Source organism: Microcaecilia unicolor, chromosome 11 (genome assembly GCF_901765095.1).
Source record: "Microcaecilia unicolor chromosome 11, aMicUni1.1, whole genome shotgun sequence".
In the NCBI taxonomy this organism is placed as follows: domain Eukaryota; kingdom Metazoa; phylum Chordata; class Amphibia; order Gymnophiona; family Siphonopidae; genus Microcaecilia; species Microcaecilia unicolor.
In genome coordinates, this window is record NC_044041.1 from 29,669,057 (window position 1) to 29,688,914 (window position 19,858).

The 19,858-nt window shown below is 44.7% G+C and overlaps 1 protein-coding gene across 2 annotated transcripts in view; it reads left to right on the top strand.

The window, feature by feature from the left end:
• Positions 1–19,858, top strand: part of SART3 (spliceosome associated factor 3, U4/U6 recycling protein) — a 62,214-nt gene that overhangs the window by 25,575 nt on the left and 16,781 nt on the right. For both annotated transcript variants that reach the window (XM_030218687.1, XM_030218688.1), the window contains 7 exons: positions 2,287–2,425; positions 9,695–9,802; positions 10,736–10,813; positions 11,357–11,415; positions 14,421–14,530; positions 17,082–17,194; positions 19,158–19,234. In XM_030218687.1, the coding sequence (XP_030074547.1) occupies positions 2,287–2,425; positions 9,695–9,802; positions 10,736–10,813; positions 11,357–11,415; positions 14,421–14,530; positions 17,082–17,194; positions 19,158–19,234 (684 nt within the window). The remainder of the gene's footprint in view (positions 1–2,286; positions 2,426–9,694; positions 9,803–10,735; positions 10,814–11,356; positions 11,416–14,420; positions 14,531–17,081; positions 17,195–19,157; positions 19,235–19,858) is intronic.

Genomic DNA, 19,858 nt, shown 5'->3' on the forward strand with positions numbered 1-19,858 from the left:
AAGGTGGTTTTCTTTGTTTAAGCCCTTTGGAAAGGTAGTCTGCAGTATATATTCAAAGATTGTTGTTTGGGCTCTGATTGGCCCAGGTTCTCACTTTCATTTGGATTTTACTGGCATTTTTCCCAGTCTTAACCTGGGAGAAGAGAGAGAGATCTCTTTGCTGAGGCCCTGTGATCAGTTATACTTGTTAATCTGTGAGCAACATATTTCCTGATCTCCCCAGGTACTGTTTAGAAAGTAAACAAATGTTTAGATAGTGTTATAGTTGATCCATATTTCTACTCTGTTGCATTTCAGGAGGAGGTATGTCTGGGATGGAGACTTTGTGAGGCTCAGTCCAGGACTGAAATGTCGATCCTCTCCAGTCTTTTCTTCCGGATATACTAACCTTCCTTTAGGATGGTCTGGAGGAGGGATTGACCTTAAATTCCATATAGGTTCAGGTGGCAGCCATTGTGTGTTTTAGGGGCTCATTTCAGGGGCATTTGTGGTCTGCTGTTCCAGAATTTGATGTTTTTTAAAGGAGAAAAGAGGTGAAGCATGTCCAAACCCCTCTATGACTTTTGGCATCTGCCTTGGGATCTTAATCTTATATTGTCTGCCTTTTGTTAAGGCATCGATTTAACATATCCGGGAGACATCTATTAAGGATGTGACACTAAAGGCAGTGTTTCTGGGGGTAAGTTTGGATCAGAGTATCTCTGAATTACTGGTTCTTTTGCAAGGAGTCCTTTCTGGTTAATGTCTTAAAAAACATAGTGATCCAGCTGGTTTCCTCCCTTTGCACAATGTGGTATCTTCCTCCTCCCCCCCCCCCCCCCCCGCCTTCCATTTTAATCATACACTTTTGCTGCCAGTGCAGGTTGCAAGGGACTGGGATGAGTAGCTTCCTGGGGCTGCATTGGTTCTATATTTGGTGAGTGTTATGATCCTACTTAAAGAGGACTAAAGAGTTCCATATACCACTGTGGTATTCAGTGGGTACATAAAAGGGAAGGCAGCATCTATAGTGATTGGTGGCTCAGTGGATTATGGAAGCCATTTTGTTGTCATGCATGGTTTATGGATATGCAATACTGTTTGGGCTGAGGACACATTTGACTAGGATGCAAGTGCCATCTTGGGCAGAACAGGGCCGCTGAGAGAGACAGCTGGTCCGGGGGTAGAACCACTGACTGCCCCCACCCGCCCCCTTAACTTCCTGTGTCTGACTCAAGGAGGTTTGATGGTCTAACTGCTCCTCCCTCGGTCTTTCGTCTCCTGCTCCTGTGTTCCGGGACCCGGATGATTGCATTAATGCGATTATCGCGTTAATACAGTCATCCGGGTCCTGGCGCACAGGAGCAGGAGAGAGACAGACCCGGAAGCAGACAGACAGAAGCTTGGTGCGCTGCCCCCCCCCCCCCCCCCCCCCCAGCATTCCTGGGGCAGAGCATAGCCTGGTACCATTGTAGGAGATTGGCCAAAGTGGCCAGGTTGACGTCCTGCACTTCACCTATTATAGGCTGGATTTCTAGGTTTGGCAGGACAGGGTCTTTGGAGGAAGCAGATTAGAAGCTGGCTCATCGGAGTCCTGTCCTCAGTCGTTACGGCTCATCGGAGTCCTGTCCTCAGTCGTTACTGCATGGGTACTTTCTACGCATGTAGACTGGTCTGGAAAAATGAAGCAGAAAAAGGAATTAGATCTTGCCTTCTAGTTGCTTCTCTTTGAGTCCTTCCAGACCAGTCCAGGAGTTGCCCCTTGGTTCACATTTTCTGCAGTACTATATGTTGGTGTAGTGGCCTGGATTGAAGAAGTAGAAGAATTCTTTAACAAGTTTGGCTGGTAGGGAAATGTTTCCCTTGTTTGGTTTACACCTGTGGACTGTTGCTTGGCTTGGTTTGCAGTTGCTTTTGTTGTCCTTTTTGTCCTTGGAGGGGATATATATTTTGGTAAGTATGCTTTATTACAGAAATACTGACTGCTGTAGACTACTCAGAACCCTATATATGGTGGTGTCCTTTAAACCAGTGGTTCTCAGATCTCCATTTGGTGACAGGAGTGTATTAACCCATGTGTCTGGACTGGTCCAGAGGATTTCAAGGAAAGGAAATTATCTGGTAAAATCTAATTCCTCCTTTCTGTGCATAAAATTGCCCCCATAATTGCTCCTGGATATTCTTCAGAACTGTACATGTCTGGTTTTGATAGGACCTTTTATTAGCAGATTAGATATCATATACTGATAGTAAAACTAGAATGTTACAGACTCTTTAAATTTTTCTGTTGTACTTGACACTTTATAGGACAGACGGTTGAAAGTGAAGGAGCTGGTTTTGTCTTCACATGACCGGGCAGCTAGGAACTGCCCTTGGACGGTTGGACTTTGGAAGAGGTATCTTCTAGCAATGGAGAGGCATGGTGTTGACCATAACATCATTTCTGGTAAGTTAAGTCTAAGGACTGAATGTGAAGTTGTTGCAGACCCTCAGCTCTCCCCTGCTCCAACCGTTAACTTTGAGAATTCTAACACTACTACTCTTGGAGAAAAGGTTGCATGTATTTCTGGTTGACTGCCCTCTGTTTGAAGATCCTATAAGTCCTTTGAGTACTAAAATAATACTTTATTGCAATTATTTTATTTTATTTCTTTTCTGCTACACTTTCAGTGGATCACATGGGTGCATATTGATGGCACCGATTAGCCTGCTATGCTAGTATCTTCCACTCGAATTGCAGCAAAGTTCAGCTCTTAAAATAGATTGCGATGGTGGAACAAACAACTGATGGTACTGCTCATTTTGAAAATAACTTTAAAAAAGCAAACAAAGAAAATAAATTGAAATAAAGAATTTCTAGCTCTGTAGCTTGAGGTATGTTACAGAGAATCCTAACTTGTTAATGCTTCATTTTAGGACTTGGGTTATAATTGCCCACATCTTTGAGTGGTTTGTTCAGCTACCACTTCTGTTGTAGAATATGTGGAGCAGAAGAGAGAGGCTTTAAGCTTCATTTTTGAGAGCTTTACAAGAACCCTCTTTTTCTATTATGTAGCTTCCCATTATTCCAGAACCTGTGGGATAGTTGTGTCCATCAACCAGCAGGTGGAGATAAGTACATAAGTACATAAGTAGTGCCATACTGGGAAAGACCAAAGGTCCATCTAGCCCAGCATCCTGTCACCGACAGTGGCCAATCCAGGTCAAGGGCACCTGGCACGCTCCCCAAACGTAAAAACATTCCAGACAAGTTGTACCTAAAAATGAGGAATTTTTCCAGTCCATTTAATAGCGGTCTATGGACTTGTCCTTTAGGAATCTATCTAACCCCTTTTTAAACTCCGTCAAGCTAACCGCCCGTACCACGTTCTCCGGCAATGAATTCCAGAGTCTAATTACACGTTGGGTGAAGATAGAGAACTGAAAACGGAGCTGAAACATATCTATTGGCATCCAGTCCAACTCCTTAGTATTTTCTGACTCCAGCAGGTGGATGTAACATTTTTCAGACTCTGGTTCTGAGTTCTTTGGTCAGCAGGTCCCCTGTTGAACTTTGCGGGTTGCTCGAGTCTGCACAGTCATATCTGGAGGTCTTCAGATTCCTGTGTCTGGTGCCCCGTGAATTTACTTCCTCCCTCCCTTCACTTCGCCCCTATTTCCTGTGGAGCTGTCCTTTTCCAGCACAGCAACCTTAAAAGAAAAAAAAGGTTTGCTGGAGAGCATGGGACAGAGTATCAGTCCTGAGCCTTTCTCATCTGTGGTAAGACTTGTGGAGACGGAGCTTGGGGGGAGCCGCTGACAGTGGTAAGTCCAACTATAGTTTGACTCGGAACCGCTTGCAGGGCTGCAAGTTCTACATTGTACAGGGGAGGTATCCTGACTCACCACTTGGGATACCTTGTGGCGGCGCTTGTGACAGTCGGGGTGAATGGTGACTTCCACAGAGGCAGTTAAGTGGTAACATAGTAACATAGTAGATGACGGCAGAAAAAGACCTGCATGGTCCATCTAGTCTGCCCAAGACAAACTCATATGTGTATACCTTACCTTGAATTTGTACCTGTCCTTTTCAGGGCACAGACCATATAAGTCTGCCCAGCAGTATTTCCCGCCTCCCAACCACCAGTCCCGCCTCCCATCAGCGGCTCTGGTACAGACCGTATAAGTCTGCCCTCCCCTATCCTCGCCTCCCAACCACCACCCCCTCTTCCCCCCAACTGCTCCGCCACCCAATTTCAGCTAAGCTTCTGAGGATCCATTCCTTCTGCACAGGATTCCTCTATGCATATCCCACGCATGTTTGAACTCCGTTACCGTTTTCATCTCCACCACCTCCAGCGGGAGGGCATTCCAAGCGTCCACCACCCTCTCCGTGAAAAAATACTTCCTGACATCTTTCCTGAGTCTGCCCCCCTTCAATCTCATTTCATATCCTCTCGTTCTACCGCCTGCTGTGGGTCCTGCTGGCTGTCGTCAGGGTGTTGCATTGCAGAGGAAATGGCGGCAGCAGCAGCACAACTTTGGATCTGACGCAGCATTCGAATATGCCGGGGTCTTTGGGCTTTCCAGCAGGACTAGTGTGCAGTTTGATGCAGGATAGTATGGGAATGGGCACCATTTGTCAGGGCTAACTGCAGGGGCGTAGCCAGACAGCAGATTTTGGGTGGGCCTAGGCAAGAAGTGGGTGGGCACCAAATGTTCTCTCCCCCACATCAAAAAAATATCTCAGCTGGTGGGAAAATGCTTCTCTCCGGTCTCCACCTTGGTAGTCTGCAGCAGGCATGCGCTGAAAACTGAGCATGCGAAGGTGCCAATATTGTGGAGAGCAGCATTTTCATTACCATGTACTACTGTTCGATGGGCCTGAGCCCTAAGGCCCACCTGTGACTATGCCACTGGCTAACTGGCAGTGAAGAGCAGCCTCTGATTATGCACGGAGCACAGCTTTCATTTTACAGCCTCAGGGCCCAACAGAGCATTCAGCTGTATTGGGATCTTTGTTTTTTACAGAATTTATATTGCTCTTACACAAGGCCTAGTTACTGAAGCAGGGGAGAGTTGCTGCAAGGTGCTTTACTTTCTCACCCCACTGCCCCTCTGGCTCCTATGAGATCTCGTATAGGCCTCCAGGAGTGGACAGATAAGGCTATCTCTGCTTATCACTCCTTATCTGATGTGGCCTCGGTCTATTCAGAGGAGCCATCGTTGATTGAGCCGTTAGAGAATGTTAGTGATCTGGAAGTACTGAGGTTGTTTCATAAAGAGATGCTCGGTACTCTTATTTCTGAGGCACTGGCAGTGCTTTCCATTGAGGAGCTTTTTGCTTTGGCATCAGGAGTTCCATCTTCATCGATCTTGTGGAGGCTTGGAGGTCCTAAGCAAAGTCCGTCCTGATGCATCCAGATATTCAGGACCTGATGACAGCAGAATGGGTCTTGCTAGACTAAAGTGGGAAGAGCCATGGCTTGCCTCTGCCTGATAGTTCTGAAGGAAAATTGCAGCTTCCCAGGGTAGACTCCCTAGTTATGGCAGTGACTAAGAAGACCACCTGGCCAGTGGAAGGAGGCCTTACACTAAAAGACCTAAAGAGATAGGAAGCTAGAAGGCTTGCTGAAACAAGCCTCTGAAGTGGCCTCTTTGGGCCTTCAGGCGATGGTGTGCAGCTCATTCGTGTCAAGAGCATTCCTGAAGTGTCGTCAGCAGTCAGCAACACAAGATGGGTGCCATAACACTCAGATGGAAGCGGGGTTGGCCTATTTCGCAGATGCTATTTATAACATGTTACAGGTTATGGCACATAGTATGTCTTTTAGCTATCACAGCATGTTGGCAACTCTGGTTGTGACGTTGGGCAGTGGATACAATGTCAGTCATGTCTAGTTAAACTGCCCTTTCGGGCAGTTTAACTAGACATTTATTTATTTATTTATTTTATTGCATTTGTACCCCGCGCTTTCCCACATAAGACTAGTTAAACTGCCCTTTCGGGCCAAGTGTCTACTTGGAGGAGATCTCAGTAACTTGGTGAAAGAACTGGGGGAAATTAAGTCACAGTGGTTGCCAGAGGATAAGCCGAAAGCCTCTGGTCATCTGTCTTCAGGGGGCTCTCCATCTTGATTTCGAGACACCAAATGGTACCGGCCTGGTCATCAGCAATGTGCGCAGAAATCCAGCTTTCAGGCAGGCCAATCTTCCTTTCTTGTGGTCAGGAAAGCCTCCTCAGTCAACTAGAGCGCCCAATGTCTCCAGAGCTTCGGAATGATGCAAAATTGATCCACTCTTCTTTTCCTCCAGTGGGAGGACGGCTTCAGGAGTTTTGGGAGGAGAGGGCCAAAATCGTGTCAGACCAGTGGGTTCTGGATATTCTTACAGAAGGTTGCAAGTTGGAGTTCTCCAGCCAGGTCACTGCTGTCTTCTTGCAGTCTCCTTGTTGAAAGGGGAACCAAGGCGGTAGAGGTTCAGGACACAGTAGATTCCTTGCTGGTGCTCTGGGTCGTTATTACAGTTCTCCAGGCTGAACAGGGACAAGGCAGATACTCCATCTACTTCATTGTCCCAAAGAAAGAAGGCACCTTTCATCTGGCCTTAGATCTCAAAAGTCTAAACTGCTGCTTCCGAGTGACCCGCTTTCACTTGGAGACACTAAGGGCAGTCATAGTCTCTGTTCAAGTGGGAGAATTTCTCACCTCCCTCGATCTCAAGGACAAGTACTTGCATATACCCATGTGGCTGCATTAGAGGTTTCTATGTTTTGCAGTGCTGGGCCATCACTTCTAGTTCAGGCCTTGTGGCTTCCAAGCCCACAATTACTAGATGACTGAAGGAGACTATTAAGCTTATTTTCTTGTGGGAAGCAGGCTCCTCATGCATGGGTGTAGTTTGAGGGGCGAGGGGGGCATTCCCCCCCCCCCCCCCAAACGCAGGGCCGGCTTGCTGCAGGCAGCTCTTGGTCCCTCCTTCCCACCCTCCGCTCCCTTCCTGCCTCCCCACGTTTAAACCTTTTATTTTAAGTCACAGCGACAGCAGTGAAGAAAACAGCATAGCTTGCCTCCAGCTTTTCCCTTCCCTCACTCAGTGTCCCGCCTTCCTCTGATGGTCTGTTTCCTGTTTCCGCTAGAGTGGGACACATGTGAGGGAGGGGAAAGGATGGAGGCGAGACCGCTGTGCTGTTTTCTTCACTGCCGTCGCTGCAATTTAAAATAAAAGGTTTAAATGCAGGGCGGCAGGAACAGAGAGGAGGGCTGTCGAGGAGCTGAGGGCGGGCAGGTGAGGCTGGATTGGAACTGAAGGAGACTGAAAAGGGGGAGCTGGGGAAGTCACTGGACATGGATGGGAGAGGAGGGTGGGGGTGGGTCAAAGGAGAATCGTTGGACATGGATGGGAGGGGAGGGTAGGGGAGAGAGGTGAAATCGGGAGGGGAGGGCAGAGGAGAATCGCTGGACATGGGAGAGAAGAGAAATCGCTGGACATGGAGGAGAGGGCAGAAGAGTGAGGAGAATTGCTTGACATGAATGGATGGAGGTGGCAGGGTAGAGAGGACATTTGCTGGATATGGATGGAGGAGAGGGCAGGGGAGAATGGAGAGTTGGTGGACATAGACGCATGGAGAGGAGGGAACTAGAACTCGGGGACTGAAAAGGGGAAGCTGGGGAAGTCACTGGACATGGATGGGATGGGAGGGTGGGGGTCAAAGGAGAATCATTGGACATGGATGGGGGAGGGCAGAGGAGAATTGTTGGACATGGATGGGAGGGGAAGGCAGGGGGAGAGAACAGAAATCACTGGACATGGAGAGGAGAAGAGGGCAGGGGAGAATGGAGAGTTGCTGGGCATGGATGGATGGGTGGAGGGGAGGGCAGGGGAGAGAGGAGAGTTGCTGCACATGGATGGAGGGGAGGGAAGACAAGAAGGAGATGCAAATGGATGGAGGGGAGGGAAGGGGGAGAGAAGAGAAATCGCTGGACATGGAGGGAAGGGCAGGGGAGAGAGGAGAATTGCTGGACATGGATGGATGGATGGGAGGGGGCAGGGGAGAGAGGAAATTTGCTGGAGATGGATGGAGGAGAGGGCAGGGGAGAATGGATGGATGGAGGGGAGGTAAGACAGGAAGGAGATGCACATGGATGGAGGGGAGGGAAGAGAGGAGAAATGCTGGACATGGATGGAATGGAGGGCAGGGAAGGAGGAGAAATGCTGGACATGGATGGAATGGAGGGCAGGGAAGAGAGGAGAAATGTTGGACAAGGATGGATGGAGGGAAGGAAAGACAAAGGAGATGCACACGGATGGAGGGGGAGAGTGAGGAGAAATGCTGGATATGGATGGAGGGCAAACTGCTGAATTTAAGGGCTGAATCAGAACACTTTGAGGCCAGATGCTGAAACTGGAGGAAGGATAGGGACAGGGCTACAGATGGTAGGACGCATAAGGACACAGGAGGATGGTGGACATGGTGAGTGAAAAAATATCAAATGGAAAGAAGACTCTGCATAAAACAGAAGACACTGGGACCAAAGCAAATAGAAAAACTAAATGCTCAAACAACAAAGGTAGAAAAAAATATTTTATTCAGAATTTATTAATTGGAATATGTCAGCTTTTGGAAATGTACATTTGTGATATTTTGCATGTATGTTTCAATTTTTCTAGTATGCCATCTGACTTCTTGAGGTAACTTTCCAGTTCAGTATTTTGCCTTCATATTTTTTTATTTCTAGTTCCTTGTGTCATATCTGTTGTCATGTGTTTTTCATGTGTGATCAAGGTGCAGTATTCTGCTAGTGTGTAGTATTTGCAGCCCTTTTTGTTTGTTTGTTTTTTCACTAGGTAGTGTACTGGTGTTTTAGAGCCCGGTGTAATTACAGTGCTGCCTTTCCAAGCATAAGGTTGCAGCTCGTCCTGTCCTTGGAATTAGTGCTGTTATGGTTTGGTAAGGTTATGAGTGTGTTTTTGCATAAGTTTGTGTATAGTGTTTTGCAGTGGAGAGATTGTGTGTTGGCCTTACTGAGGTGGCACCAAAACATCAGAAAGGGTTTTAGAGCCTAAATCATGACACACTACCTCTTGAAGGATCTACATATAGAGCTTATGAAGCCGTATCTTGCTAAGGATGTAAAATGAATTGAAGCGGTGCAAAGAAAAGCTACAAAAATGGTATGGGATTTGCGTTACAAGACGTATGAGGAGAGACTTGCTGACCTGAACACGTATACCTTGGAGGAAAGGAGAAACACGGGTGATATGATACAGACGTTCAAATATTTGAAAGATATTAATCTGCAAACCTTTTCCGTAGATGGGAAGGCGGTAGAACTAGAGGACATGAAATGAGTTTATCTTGTGGGCAGACTGGATGGACCGTACAGGTCTTTCTCTGCCGTCATCTACTATGTTACTATGTAACTGTCACCTTGCATGGTGCTTCCTGCATATCCACGTTTGCTCATCTGGTTAATGTTAGGTTAAGGAGTTGTTTAAGGTTGTTATGTTTATTCTGAGTTTCTCTTTACTGCTTATCTACGTAAATACTGAGGAGCCAGGCTGGATTTCAGAAGAGAGATGTCTCAGTTCAGTTTTCAGCTCTCTATCTCCACTTGCTGGTCGATGGACACATCTATCCCAAAGGTTCTGGAATAGTGGGAAGGACTAATGGAAAGAAAATTATCAGGTAAGATGTAACTTTTCCTCCTCCCTTCCTTCCTTTCCTCTTTCACAGAGAACTTTGAAAAGGCTTTGAATGCAGGCTTTATACAGGCTACAGATTATGTGGAAATTTGGCAAGCGTATCTGGATTACCTAAGACGAAGGGTGGACTTTACTCAAGGTAACTTGAAATGTGAAGCTGTCCTCTCTGTGGCAAGGTGAGAGAATATTGTCCAAAATCTTCACTGTTCATTGCTGCAGATGGTTTGCGTGGCATAGTCTGGTGGATCAGCGGACACTGACACTACTTTTTCTGCCATCTTAAACTTTGATTTCAGTTGAAGTTGGGTGTTTTCGGTATCTTGTTATTTGTAGATTGTTTAATCAGCATAGCCCAATTATAGTCTAATAAATAACCTTTTTTATTTCACTACTTATTCCCTTCCTGTCCATTATTACTAATTATTTCATGTGCTCACTTTAGCTCCACACAACACTGTTTACAGTACAGTCATCAGATGTTGAAAATTCATTTTCTTCTGAGTTTCCAAAGCCCATGAGGCAGTGTATTTATTTCTTTGTGTGGCTTGAGATGGGTGTAAGGTTGAAATGGACATTTCTTGTAGACCCCTTAGTGAGGAAATGAAGTGAGGTCTGTACTGTACCTTTATAGAGGTGAGAGACTTGACTTTGCTTGCCCACCGTCCCCATTGTATGCAAATCTCTCATGCATATGCAGAAGGGATATCCTGAAAACCTGACCTGTTGGTGGCTCTTGGGAGTGAAGACCAAGGTTTTAAACAGATCACTCATAACATAGGAAATGCTGAATGGAAATGCTTTTACACTTGTCTGAGTAGCACCTTAAGGAGCAGATAGAGCTCAGATCTCCTGTTCGTGAAGACACATTTTTTTTACTCCGGAGGAGTAGAGATAGGGAGGTGCACATTAATACTCACTGATTAATAATTGTCCAGATAAACTGCAGAAGAGCTGTACATAATTTACTTGGTTTAGAAAATGTGTATATGTTGCAACCTTGACAAAGAAGTTTGACTCGGGGTGAATTGAATACATGTTTTATAGGCCTACTCTTCTGTTGTATGCTTTGCAGAGTCCAGCAAAGAATTAGAAGAGCTGAGATCAGCATTTGCCCGTGCTCTGGATTATTTGAAACATGAAGTAGAGGAGCGTAAGTCTTTGGTATACATATGACCTTCTCTCCAGCCTCCTTTTGAGCAACAGCACTCCTTTGACAGGCCATTCTAGGGACTCTGGCAGTTCTTTGCATTGCTGTGTGGAAGATCCATGGTTTAGTTCTCAAGTAAGGGCTCTTCTCCTCCTTCCTCTACCCCCCCCCCCCCCCCCACAGGTCAGCGGGGGATGCTGCGGAGCCAGTGTTCACAGCTCCTGGTGGGAAGGGGGAGGATGTAGTGGTGGTTGTTACTTAAAGGTGACACCTGACAGTCTGTTTTGGGGCTCCTGATTTGTAAGGTTCCCAAAGGAGCCCTAGCAAATGGCTCCTGGGCCAGAGCCATCACTGCAGAGTTAGGGGGGATTATAATATAGGGAAAAATACCCAGAGTCGAAAGCAAAGGGGCCAGGTGTCAAATCTTAGCCTGGGTACCGATCGGGTCAGAAGCCCAGAGAAGTAGGAGAAGACTGCTGAACCCTTCCCCCCCCCCCCTCCCCAAAAAAGAAGCTACTCTGATAATGATTCTTTTTTTCTTCAAAGGTTTCAGTGAAAGTGGCGACCCCTCCTGCAGTATAATGCAGAATTGGGCAAGGATTGAGGTAATAGTTTTATGAAATGTCCGTTGTAAGCTTCTTTTACCCTTTCCTTTTGATTTAAAGATTTCATGGCAGGCCGCCTGAGCATCCTAGTGTGCTCTTATCATTTCCCAGGTAAAATACCAGGAACTTACTCTCTTCCTGAAGCAGGAACTGTGCATTGGGTGTCTTGGCTGGGATGAAAGTCATTCAGGTTTGGTGTCTATTGTAGAAACATAATACATAAAACTTGATTCTCGGCTACTTCATTTGAAGGCAGGTTTCCATGTAACTTAAGTCAGTGTACTCAATATTGAATATGGCTGTAAAATCCTGGAGACGGTAATTTAATTTCTAATAGGGAATGGAAAAGGTAAACAAGTTTTAAAACCAGGTTTTTTTTGTTATTTGGATAAGAAAAACATAGAAACCATGAATCTGCAAACAGCATTCTTCCAACAGATTGCAGTTTAACATTTAGGCCCAGAGCATGTAGGAGGAAGAGATGCAGCTGTCTTTATAAAATGAGGCCCTTCTGTACACAAGTCGGACATCTGGATTTGACATGAAAGATAGCGATCTGTCCTTAGTACAGATGGGCTGGGAGGCAAAACCCACGTTATAAAGATGGTGTGCGAACTTTTATAAATATTTTGGAGGATGAGCAGTTTGTTATAACCAAGGTGCATTTATAAAGAGGAGCTTTGATAGTTTTTGCTCCCTTGGGAACACTGGTTAGTGCGTGTTACTGAAGAAATTCTTTTTTAAGTTCCCTTTTTTTTTTTTCAATTTTAAAGACAGCAGTGGAGGAGCGGCCTAGTGGTTAGGGTGGTGGACTTTGGTCCTGGGGAGCTGAGGAACTGAGTTCAATTCCCACTTCAGGCACAGGCAGCTCCTTGTGACTCTGGGCAAGTCACTTAACCCTCCATTGCCCCATGTAAGCCGCATTGAGCCTGCCATGAGTGGGAAAGCGCGGAGTACAAATGTAACAAAAAATAAAATAAATTTCATTTCCAGTTTCAAAAGGCTGGGTACGGGTGGGAGGGTCTGATGCAATAGGTAGACACCCAGATTTGCAAGGGCCTGGGCACAGGAACCCCACCCCTCCACACTCTGCCCAGCATCTGTTCCTTCACCCTCCCCCTTCGCAGGCAATCTGGGCTCTCAATTCCCTCCCCCGCCCCCCCCCCCCCCCCCCCCCCCACATATCTTTTAAATGTCACTTTTTACCGGCAGCAAGCACATCTGATGCAAGCTGCTCAGCGCTGGCTCACAGCCTTCCCTCTGAAGCAACTTCTGTTTCTGCATAGGCGGGCCTACGTCAGAGGGAAGGCTGTGAGCTGGTGCTGAGCAGTGTGCATCGGGCGCTGCTCGCTGCTGGCGAAGAAGTGACATTTTAAAAGGTACGCGACGGGAAGGATGCTGCGATCCCTGCCAACCACATCATAGGTCTGCGGCATCTGGGTGGGCCTGAGCCCAAAGTGAGTGGGCCTAGGCCCACTCGTGGCTACACCACTGGGCTGATGTCACTGAGCCAAATGGCAGCTTGAGCCTGAGCTCCGGTACTCTGATTTTAAATCCAGCACCGTTAGCTTCATTCACAAGGCTAAACGTGCAGCAATGAAGGAGGAGTGAATGATGGCTGGGAAACTGCGACGTGCAGGAGGTAGAGCCTCGGTGTACCTTATCTAGGGTGAGCTTTAAGGTCGCAGACCAGATACCCTTACCATATAGTATGGCATCAACCAAGTCAGAATGGATCCGTTTGATGAACTCCGACACATTTATAGCATGTTGACTACCCAGCCTTGTTTTAGCAGATGTGTAGAGTCTTAAATGGTGACCTGATTCAAACACTTCCTGGCTGTGTAGGATAGTGTCGGTTAAAATGAGCGTTTTGCCCAAGCTGCTATACCTGTTTCAGGTTCTCACACCGAGAGTGATAGCTATGCGATTGAATGTGTAGATGCAACACCTCCAAGCATGAGCGCTGGTTTGTGTGAATGCAATTCGTAGTTTGGGTTACTTTTATTTCCAAGTTTTTGTTTACTATCAGAGATGTAAAAAGAAAAAAAAAACCCTGTGTAGCCAGGTGCAGGAAACAAGGTTTTCGTTTTTTTGTTTTGTTTTATCTGCTGTTGGTCACACTAATGCACAGAGGTTCACAACTTAAATATGTTGTTCATGTAAATAGTGTTAACAAACAATGAATAAAATAAATAAAAAGGCTAGAGAAAGAGTGACTTATTGGTTAGAGCAGGGGGCAACAAGGGTTAATGAGATTTCCGATTCCATGTCCTCCATGGATAACCCATGGAGATTTTGAACAAGTCACTTTGATGCGTATTTTCAAAGCACTTAGACTTACAAAGTTACATAGTAATGTATTTAACTTTGGAAGACTAAAGGGGTCTTTTACTAAAGCTTAGCTCGAGTTATCTGCAGCGGGGCCCATTGGAATAATATGGGCCCTGCTACAGATAACTCGAGCTAAGCTTTTGTAAAAGACCCCCTAAATGCTTTGAAAATGAGCTCCATTATCTCCAGTTGCCTTGGTACTCATTCTGAATTTAAGCGGTTTGGGAACTGATCTACCGGAATTGGAATAATGCTATAAGCTGCCTTGAGCATCATTTGGAAAGGCTAAAAATCGCAAAGTTATTCATATAAGCCGGCATTAATTTGCACTTGTAAATAACAAAAGCATTAACTTTGGCGATGCAGCCCAAGCAGTTTTAGTGCTGGGTGGAGACCTGGCAGCTTGCTTCTTGTGCATTGTCAGTGTCGAGTTGTCGGCCCCACTCTTTGCTTTCTGCCTCTTACTGATTTGTATTACTCAGTGTTTGAAATGAGGTGAACGTTTGTAAATGCAATTTAGAAAAGCCAAAGAAATTTTAAGAAAAAAAAAAAAAACAGGTCGTGCGGTACATGAAAGGTAAGACATTTAAATGTGTCCCAAAGTGTGACTGAACTTTCAAGCTACTTTTTACTGATTGTTTACTTTTTATGCTAACTTTTTTTCCCATTAGGCTCGTCACTGTAATAATATGCAGAAGGCCCGAGAACTCTGGGATAATATTATGACTAAAGGAAATTCAAAATTTGCAAATATGTGGTTAGAATACTACAACCTTGAGCGGTAAGCATAGCTATAAGGAAATATTGTTCAGTAACTCAGAATAATCTCTCTTCCTTTCTCACTCTGTATTCCTTCTCTGTTCATTGCTGCTTTCCGTGACGTTAATCATCACCAAATTGGTTTTCTAGCTGCACGGGGGAGAGAGGGGAGTGTTGGGTAATTGCGGCTGCTGGGCCGGCAGCTGTTTTGGACAAGAGGAGAATCTGTTCTGAGTGAGCAAAGGTTTATGGATATAGAACAGAATAATAAGACTTAAGGCCTATTCCCCCCCCCCCCCCCCCCCCCCCAATTTTGTGCCAGGGGGTGGGGGGAAGCTTCTAAGCAAATAGGGCCTTAACAGTGTAAACTGAATTCCAAAGAGCATGCTTCTGTGGCCGCAAGTTTCTTTACTTCTAGGAGCAGTTTTAGGGATGTACCAAAGCAACTAGTTTGCTCAAAAGTTGGGATAAATATTTGATCATTTTGAATTATTACACTGTGTTTCAAAAAAAAAAAAAGAAAACTATACAAAGCTTGTTTTCTGCTCTGTCAAAACTTTGACCAATTTCAATAAAATTTGGCACACCTCATCCTGAATAAAATTGCAGTAAGTCTAGACTCATGCCAGCCGCCTCACCTAAACGATGTTGCTGTCACCTAGCAATTATCGTCACGATACACACAGACACCATTTTGCTTTAAACGGACAGTTACCGTGGCTTTCAGTCAGGATCCTTATTAAAAATTTGTATCTGGAGAAAGGTTACGGTTCTCATACTACTACTACTACTACTTAACATTTCTAGAGCGCTACTAGGGTTACGCAGCGCTGTACAATTTAACAAAGAGAGACCGTCCCTGTTCAAAGAGCTTACAATCTAATAGACAAGTGAACGGTCGGTCCGATAGGGGCAGTCAAATTGGGGCAGTCTGGATTCACTGAACGGTAAGGGTTAGGTGCCGAACGCAGCATTGAAGAGGTGGGCTTTAAGCAAAGACTTGAAGACGGGCAGGGAGGGGGCTTGGCGTAAGGGCTCAGGAAGGTTGTTCCAAGCATAGGGTGAGGCGAGGCAGAATGAGCGGAGCCTGGAGTTGGCGGTGGTGGAGAAGGGTACTGAGAGGAGGGATTTATCCTGTGAACGGAGGTTACGGGCGGGAACGTAAGGGGAGATGAGGGTAGAAAGATAATGAGGGGCAGCAGACTGAGTGCAGACTGGTGCAAGTTTCCAGAAAAGATCTGGAAGAGGGTAAGCATAGAAATATGCCTTGAAGAAATTGCGAGAAGCAGGCTGAACTGATAGCCAGTCAGGAAGCAGCAGGGTCCGATCAGTTTGCACCGAAGAAAACATCACGACAGTTGAAGCATCAGGTAGTGAAGTGAGGCGGCTGATATGAGTGTAGATTTATTGCAGATCGTCAAGATGGTATATTCCGAATGTTATTGAAATTGGTCAAGTTTTGACAGAGTGATGCAGAAAACAAGCTTTGTGTGTGTGTGTTGGGGTTTGTTTGTTTTTTTTTAAACCCAGTGTAGACGGCTTTTCCATTTTAGCTCAAAGCTCTTCGCAGTGTTTTGTCAGGTATGATACAAAGCCTTCCTCTAAAGATCTTACAATATGGTAGTTTCTTCTGAGACTGAGGGTTTTCAGATACCCGTCTTTGATTAAAAAACTATAGTACAGTCTTGATTATCTGACCATCCGGCATATCCGACAGACCTCCTCCAGTGATGTTTTAGAACAAGCACGTGTACAGTAATTATGTTTTAGCGCTCCAGTTGGGAGCTCTGGGACCCTTTTACTAAGCCGCGTAAGCGTCTACGCTTCCAACGCGCACCAAAATGGAGTTACTGCCCGGCTACCGCGTGGCTCTTGCGGTAATTTCATTTTTGGCACATGGCCAAAAAATAATTTTTATTTTTGGACACGGCATATTGGACGTGCGCCAAGTGGCATTTGATGCACGTAGGTCGTTACCACCCGGTGACCGCGTGAGACTTTTCCCGCTAGGTCAATGACTGGCGGTAAGGTCTCGGACCCAAAATGGATGCACAGCAATTTTCATTTTGCCACACGTCCATTTCGGCAAAAAAAAAAAAAGGCATTTTTTACAGGTGTGCTGAAAAATGATTCTGCGCGCCCAAAACACACATCTACACTACCGCAGGCCATTTTTTAGCACGCCTTTGTAAAAGGGCCCCCTATGCCTTTGTTTATGCATTGTTTTCTGTATTCAACTTTTCACTTACCAGACAACGGGTTGGTCCCATTTAGGTCGGATAATCGAGACTGTACTACGCTTTGTGGTTTGGAACTTGTGTGTTAGAAATTTGTAAACTTGCTCCCTGGTGATGTTCAAACCCTGGCTGAATCTGTGGAGTGTTGTAGTCATGGAGCAACTTTCTAATAGGCCCAGTAGGAAAGAGAGAGGTAGTTTTATTTAGTATTTGGAAGAAAGTCCCCAAATGATAACTTTGGCATAGAAGGTCTCATCTTGTCCTAATGAGCACCTTATTTAGGTGGGAGTATAGCACAGTTTGGCCTGAGTTAAGTGCTGCTTTGTTCTCCTGTAGGGCAAATGGTGACACACCACACTGCAGGAAAGCCTTGCATCGAGCTGTACAGTGCACGGTAGATTATCCAGAACATGTATGCGACGTTCTGCTCACTCTGGAGAGGATAGAAGGTAAATGGCGTGAACTTCATTTGGCTATAAAATTTCCACCTTCCTTATTTTTGTATTTTCCCATCATGAGGATACACTTCTGTGCTAATGATTTGCAGGATGGTGTAACATTATGATTTGATGACTTAAGGGGTGTTTTCTTGTTGATTACTTGAGGATATAAAATGGTTTTATTACACCTTTTAAGATGGAATTTTTTATGCTTGAAAGATCAGTGTTACTGGCCAGTATGAGTGAAAATTGAGTAGCAGTGCAGTTTTTAAAGTAGCTATCTGCCGTGTTTAAACTTAAGTCTTTCCATTAGAAATTAAGCTCACTAGGTTAGCATGTGTGTTTGAGATGCTGCTAACTGATGCTGTATAGAAAATAATGCAGCGTCAAGGCCTGGAATGGGACTGAAATGTGACCGTCTCTGGGAGGAAAACATGACCAAAGTAGTGGATCTAAAATGTTGGAATGGCTGATTTTTCATGTCATGGGCCCACAAGCAGTCTGAAAAAAAATGACATGTTTGAACTTCTGTAACTTTTATTTTTCACATAAAAGGATGAGTTTGGACTGTTGCATTACAAGTTGTTTACTGTAACAGAATTCATTAAAACCTCTTTTTTTTTTTTTTTTTAATTCCTCAATCTGAACTTCCCCAGCTGTAAAGGAATGAAATACAAACAGGCTTATGCTACTACCTTTGCATACAAAAGCACACAGTCTTGGAACGCACTACCCATGGCCCTGAAAACCATGACCAATCTAACCAGCTTTCGCAAAGCTTTGAAAACACAACTCTTCAACAAAGCCTACAAAAATCACCCTCAATGAAACAAATCATTCCTTAAGCCACCCAAGTACACCAACAAACACCTCTCACACGACCTTACCTAACACCTTCCATCTAAATCTTCTTTCACCTCTGCTTATAATCGACTGCTTTTCTAAATCATGTAATGACGTTATCATATCTATACTCTGTAAGCCACATTGAGCCCGCAAAAAGGTGGGAAAATGTGGGTACAAATGCAATAAATAAATAAATCCTGGTAGCCGTGCACAGGGGTACAATGGTGCTCATTTTCAAAGCACTTAGCCTCCCAAAGTTCCCTAGAAACCTATGGAACTTAGCCTCCCAAAGTGCTTTGAAAATATGCTTCGATGTATCCAGGTCCATTTGTACCTGGTTTAAAAGCTTGTCTTCTACCTTGTTGCTTTTTTTTTTTTTTAATGCGTTATTTATTCAAAGGTAAGACAGTACAGTATAATATACCACAAGATATCAAACAGAACATATTCTATACTCGCCTACTGTAAATATACAGCAAAACAAATATTCTCCTTCCCTAACCGTAATATATCAAACTCGGTGGGTCAAAGTCATGAGTCACCTGTATTAAATCAAGTAAAAAGAGGGGCAAAAAAAGAAAAGCACATTTGGGAGTAGAACTAAGAAGAAGTAGGGGCGGCCACCCTCCAGGTCAGATAAACGTCCCAGACCCTGTGATAAGATGTAAGACAATTATATTTATAAGCCGTGAGCTGGGACATCAAGCAATAGTAATCCACATTTTTAAAGATGTTCTCAAGTGGTGAAACGGCAGATTGCTTCCAGAGTTGAGCCAATACTTTTTGTCTGCCGTAAAGACATGCGTCACAGGGGAATCGACTTCCCTTGAGATACCAGCAACCTTGAGACACAAGAGACAACAGTCACAGAAAGTGGGTAGATAACTGGAACAAGGGGTCCTTTTACTAAGCTGCGGCAAATGTTTGGGTAAAAGGCTGGTTGGTTTAGTCATACAGTTTTTCTGACAGAAATGAAATGGAATCCACAAATGGCCTAAAGCTAACCATGTTCTTAAGCTGAAAGCCATAATTCTGTACGTAGTGTAAAGAGTTTTTCACATTGTATATTTAAAAAAATAAAAGGTAAAAAGAAAGCCTTTGAGTTTGAGATTTATGTTTTTTGTAGGTTCTTTGGAAGATTGGGATGCTGCTGTCCAAAAGACAGAAAACAGATTAGCTCGTGTTAATGAGCAGAGAGCAAAGGTTGGCAATTTTCGTGTATTCTTATTTGTAGGGTAGGCCAGTTTTACTTCTGTTAACATCAACTTGATTTTAAAGAGCTTTCATTAAGGACTGAAGTAGAGTTTGCAGGGTAGTCCTATTCAGATCTGTAAATGGATGCTTGAAGGCCAATCTTTCAAAGACGTTTTGTATGTTAAGCATTCTGTGAACGGATTTCATGGAAATGTACATTGCTGTATCCTATTTGGGCATTTTCTTTTAAACGTGGCAGCATTCATGGTGCTTAAATGAGGAGAGAGTCCCAGTCATTGTGCACCAGTGATAGCTATAGGGTAATTTTAAGAACAAGACAGCTTTAAAGCCGATATCTGTGTAAATTACATAAGTTCTCTAGGGAGATGTATATGCCCATTCTCCATTTGAAAGTTGTCCCATAGAAAGTCCTTTCAAACATTTACACTTACTAACAGATATTCACAGAAGTTCCGGTACTTTTGGAAATGAAAAGATACGCACAAGTCCAAATTCTGCTTCTTGGGAAATCTACTTATCACAGTGAAAGTAAGCACATTAGCACTGTGTGTATTGTGACCTATATGTAGGCCAGGTAATTTTCAGAGAAGCCATTTCTGCACTTATATCTCT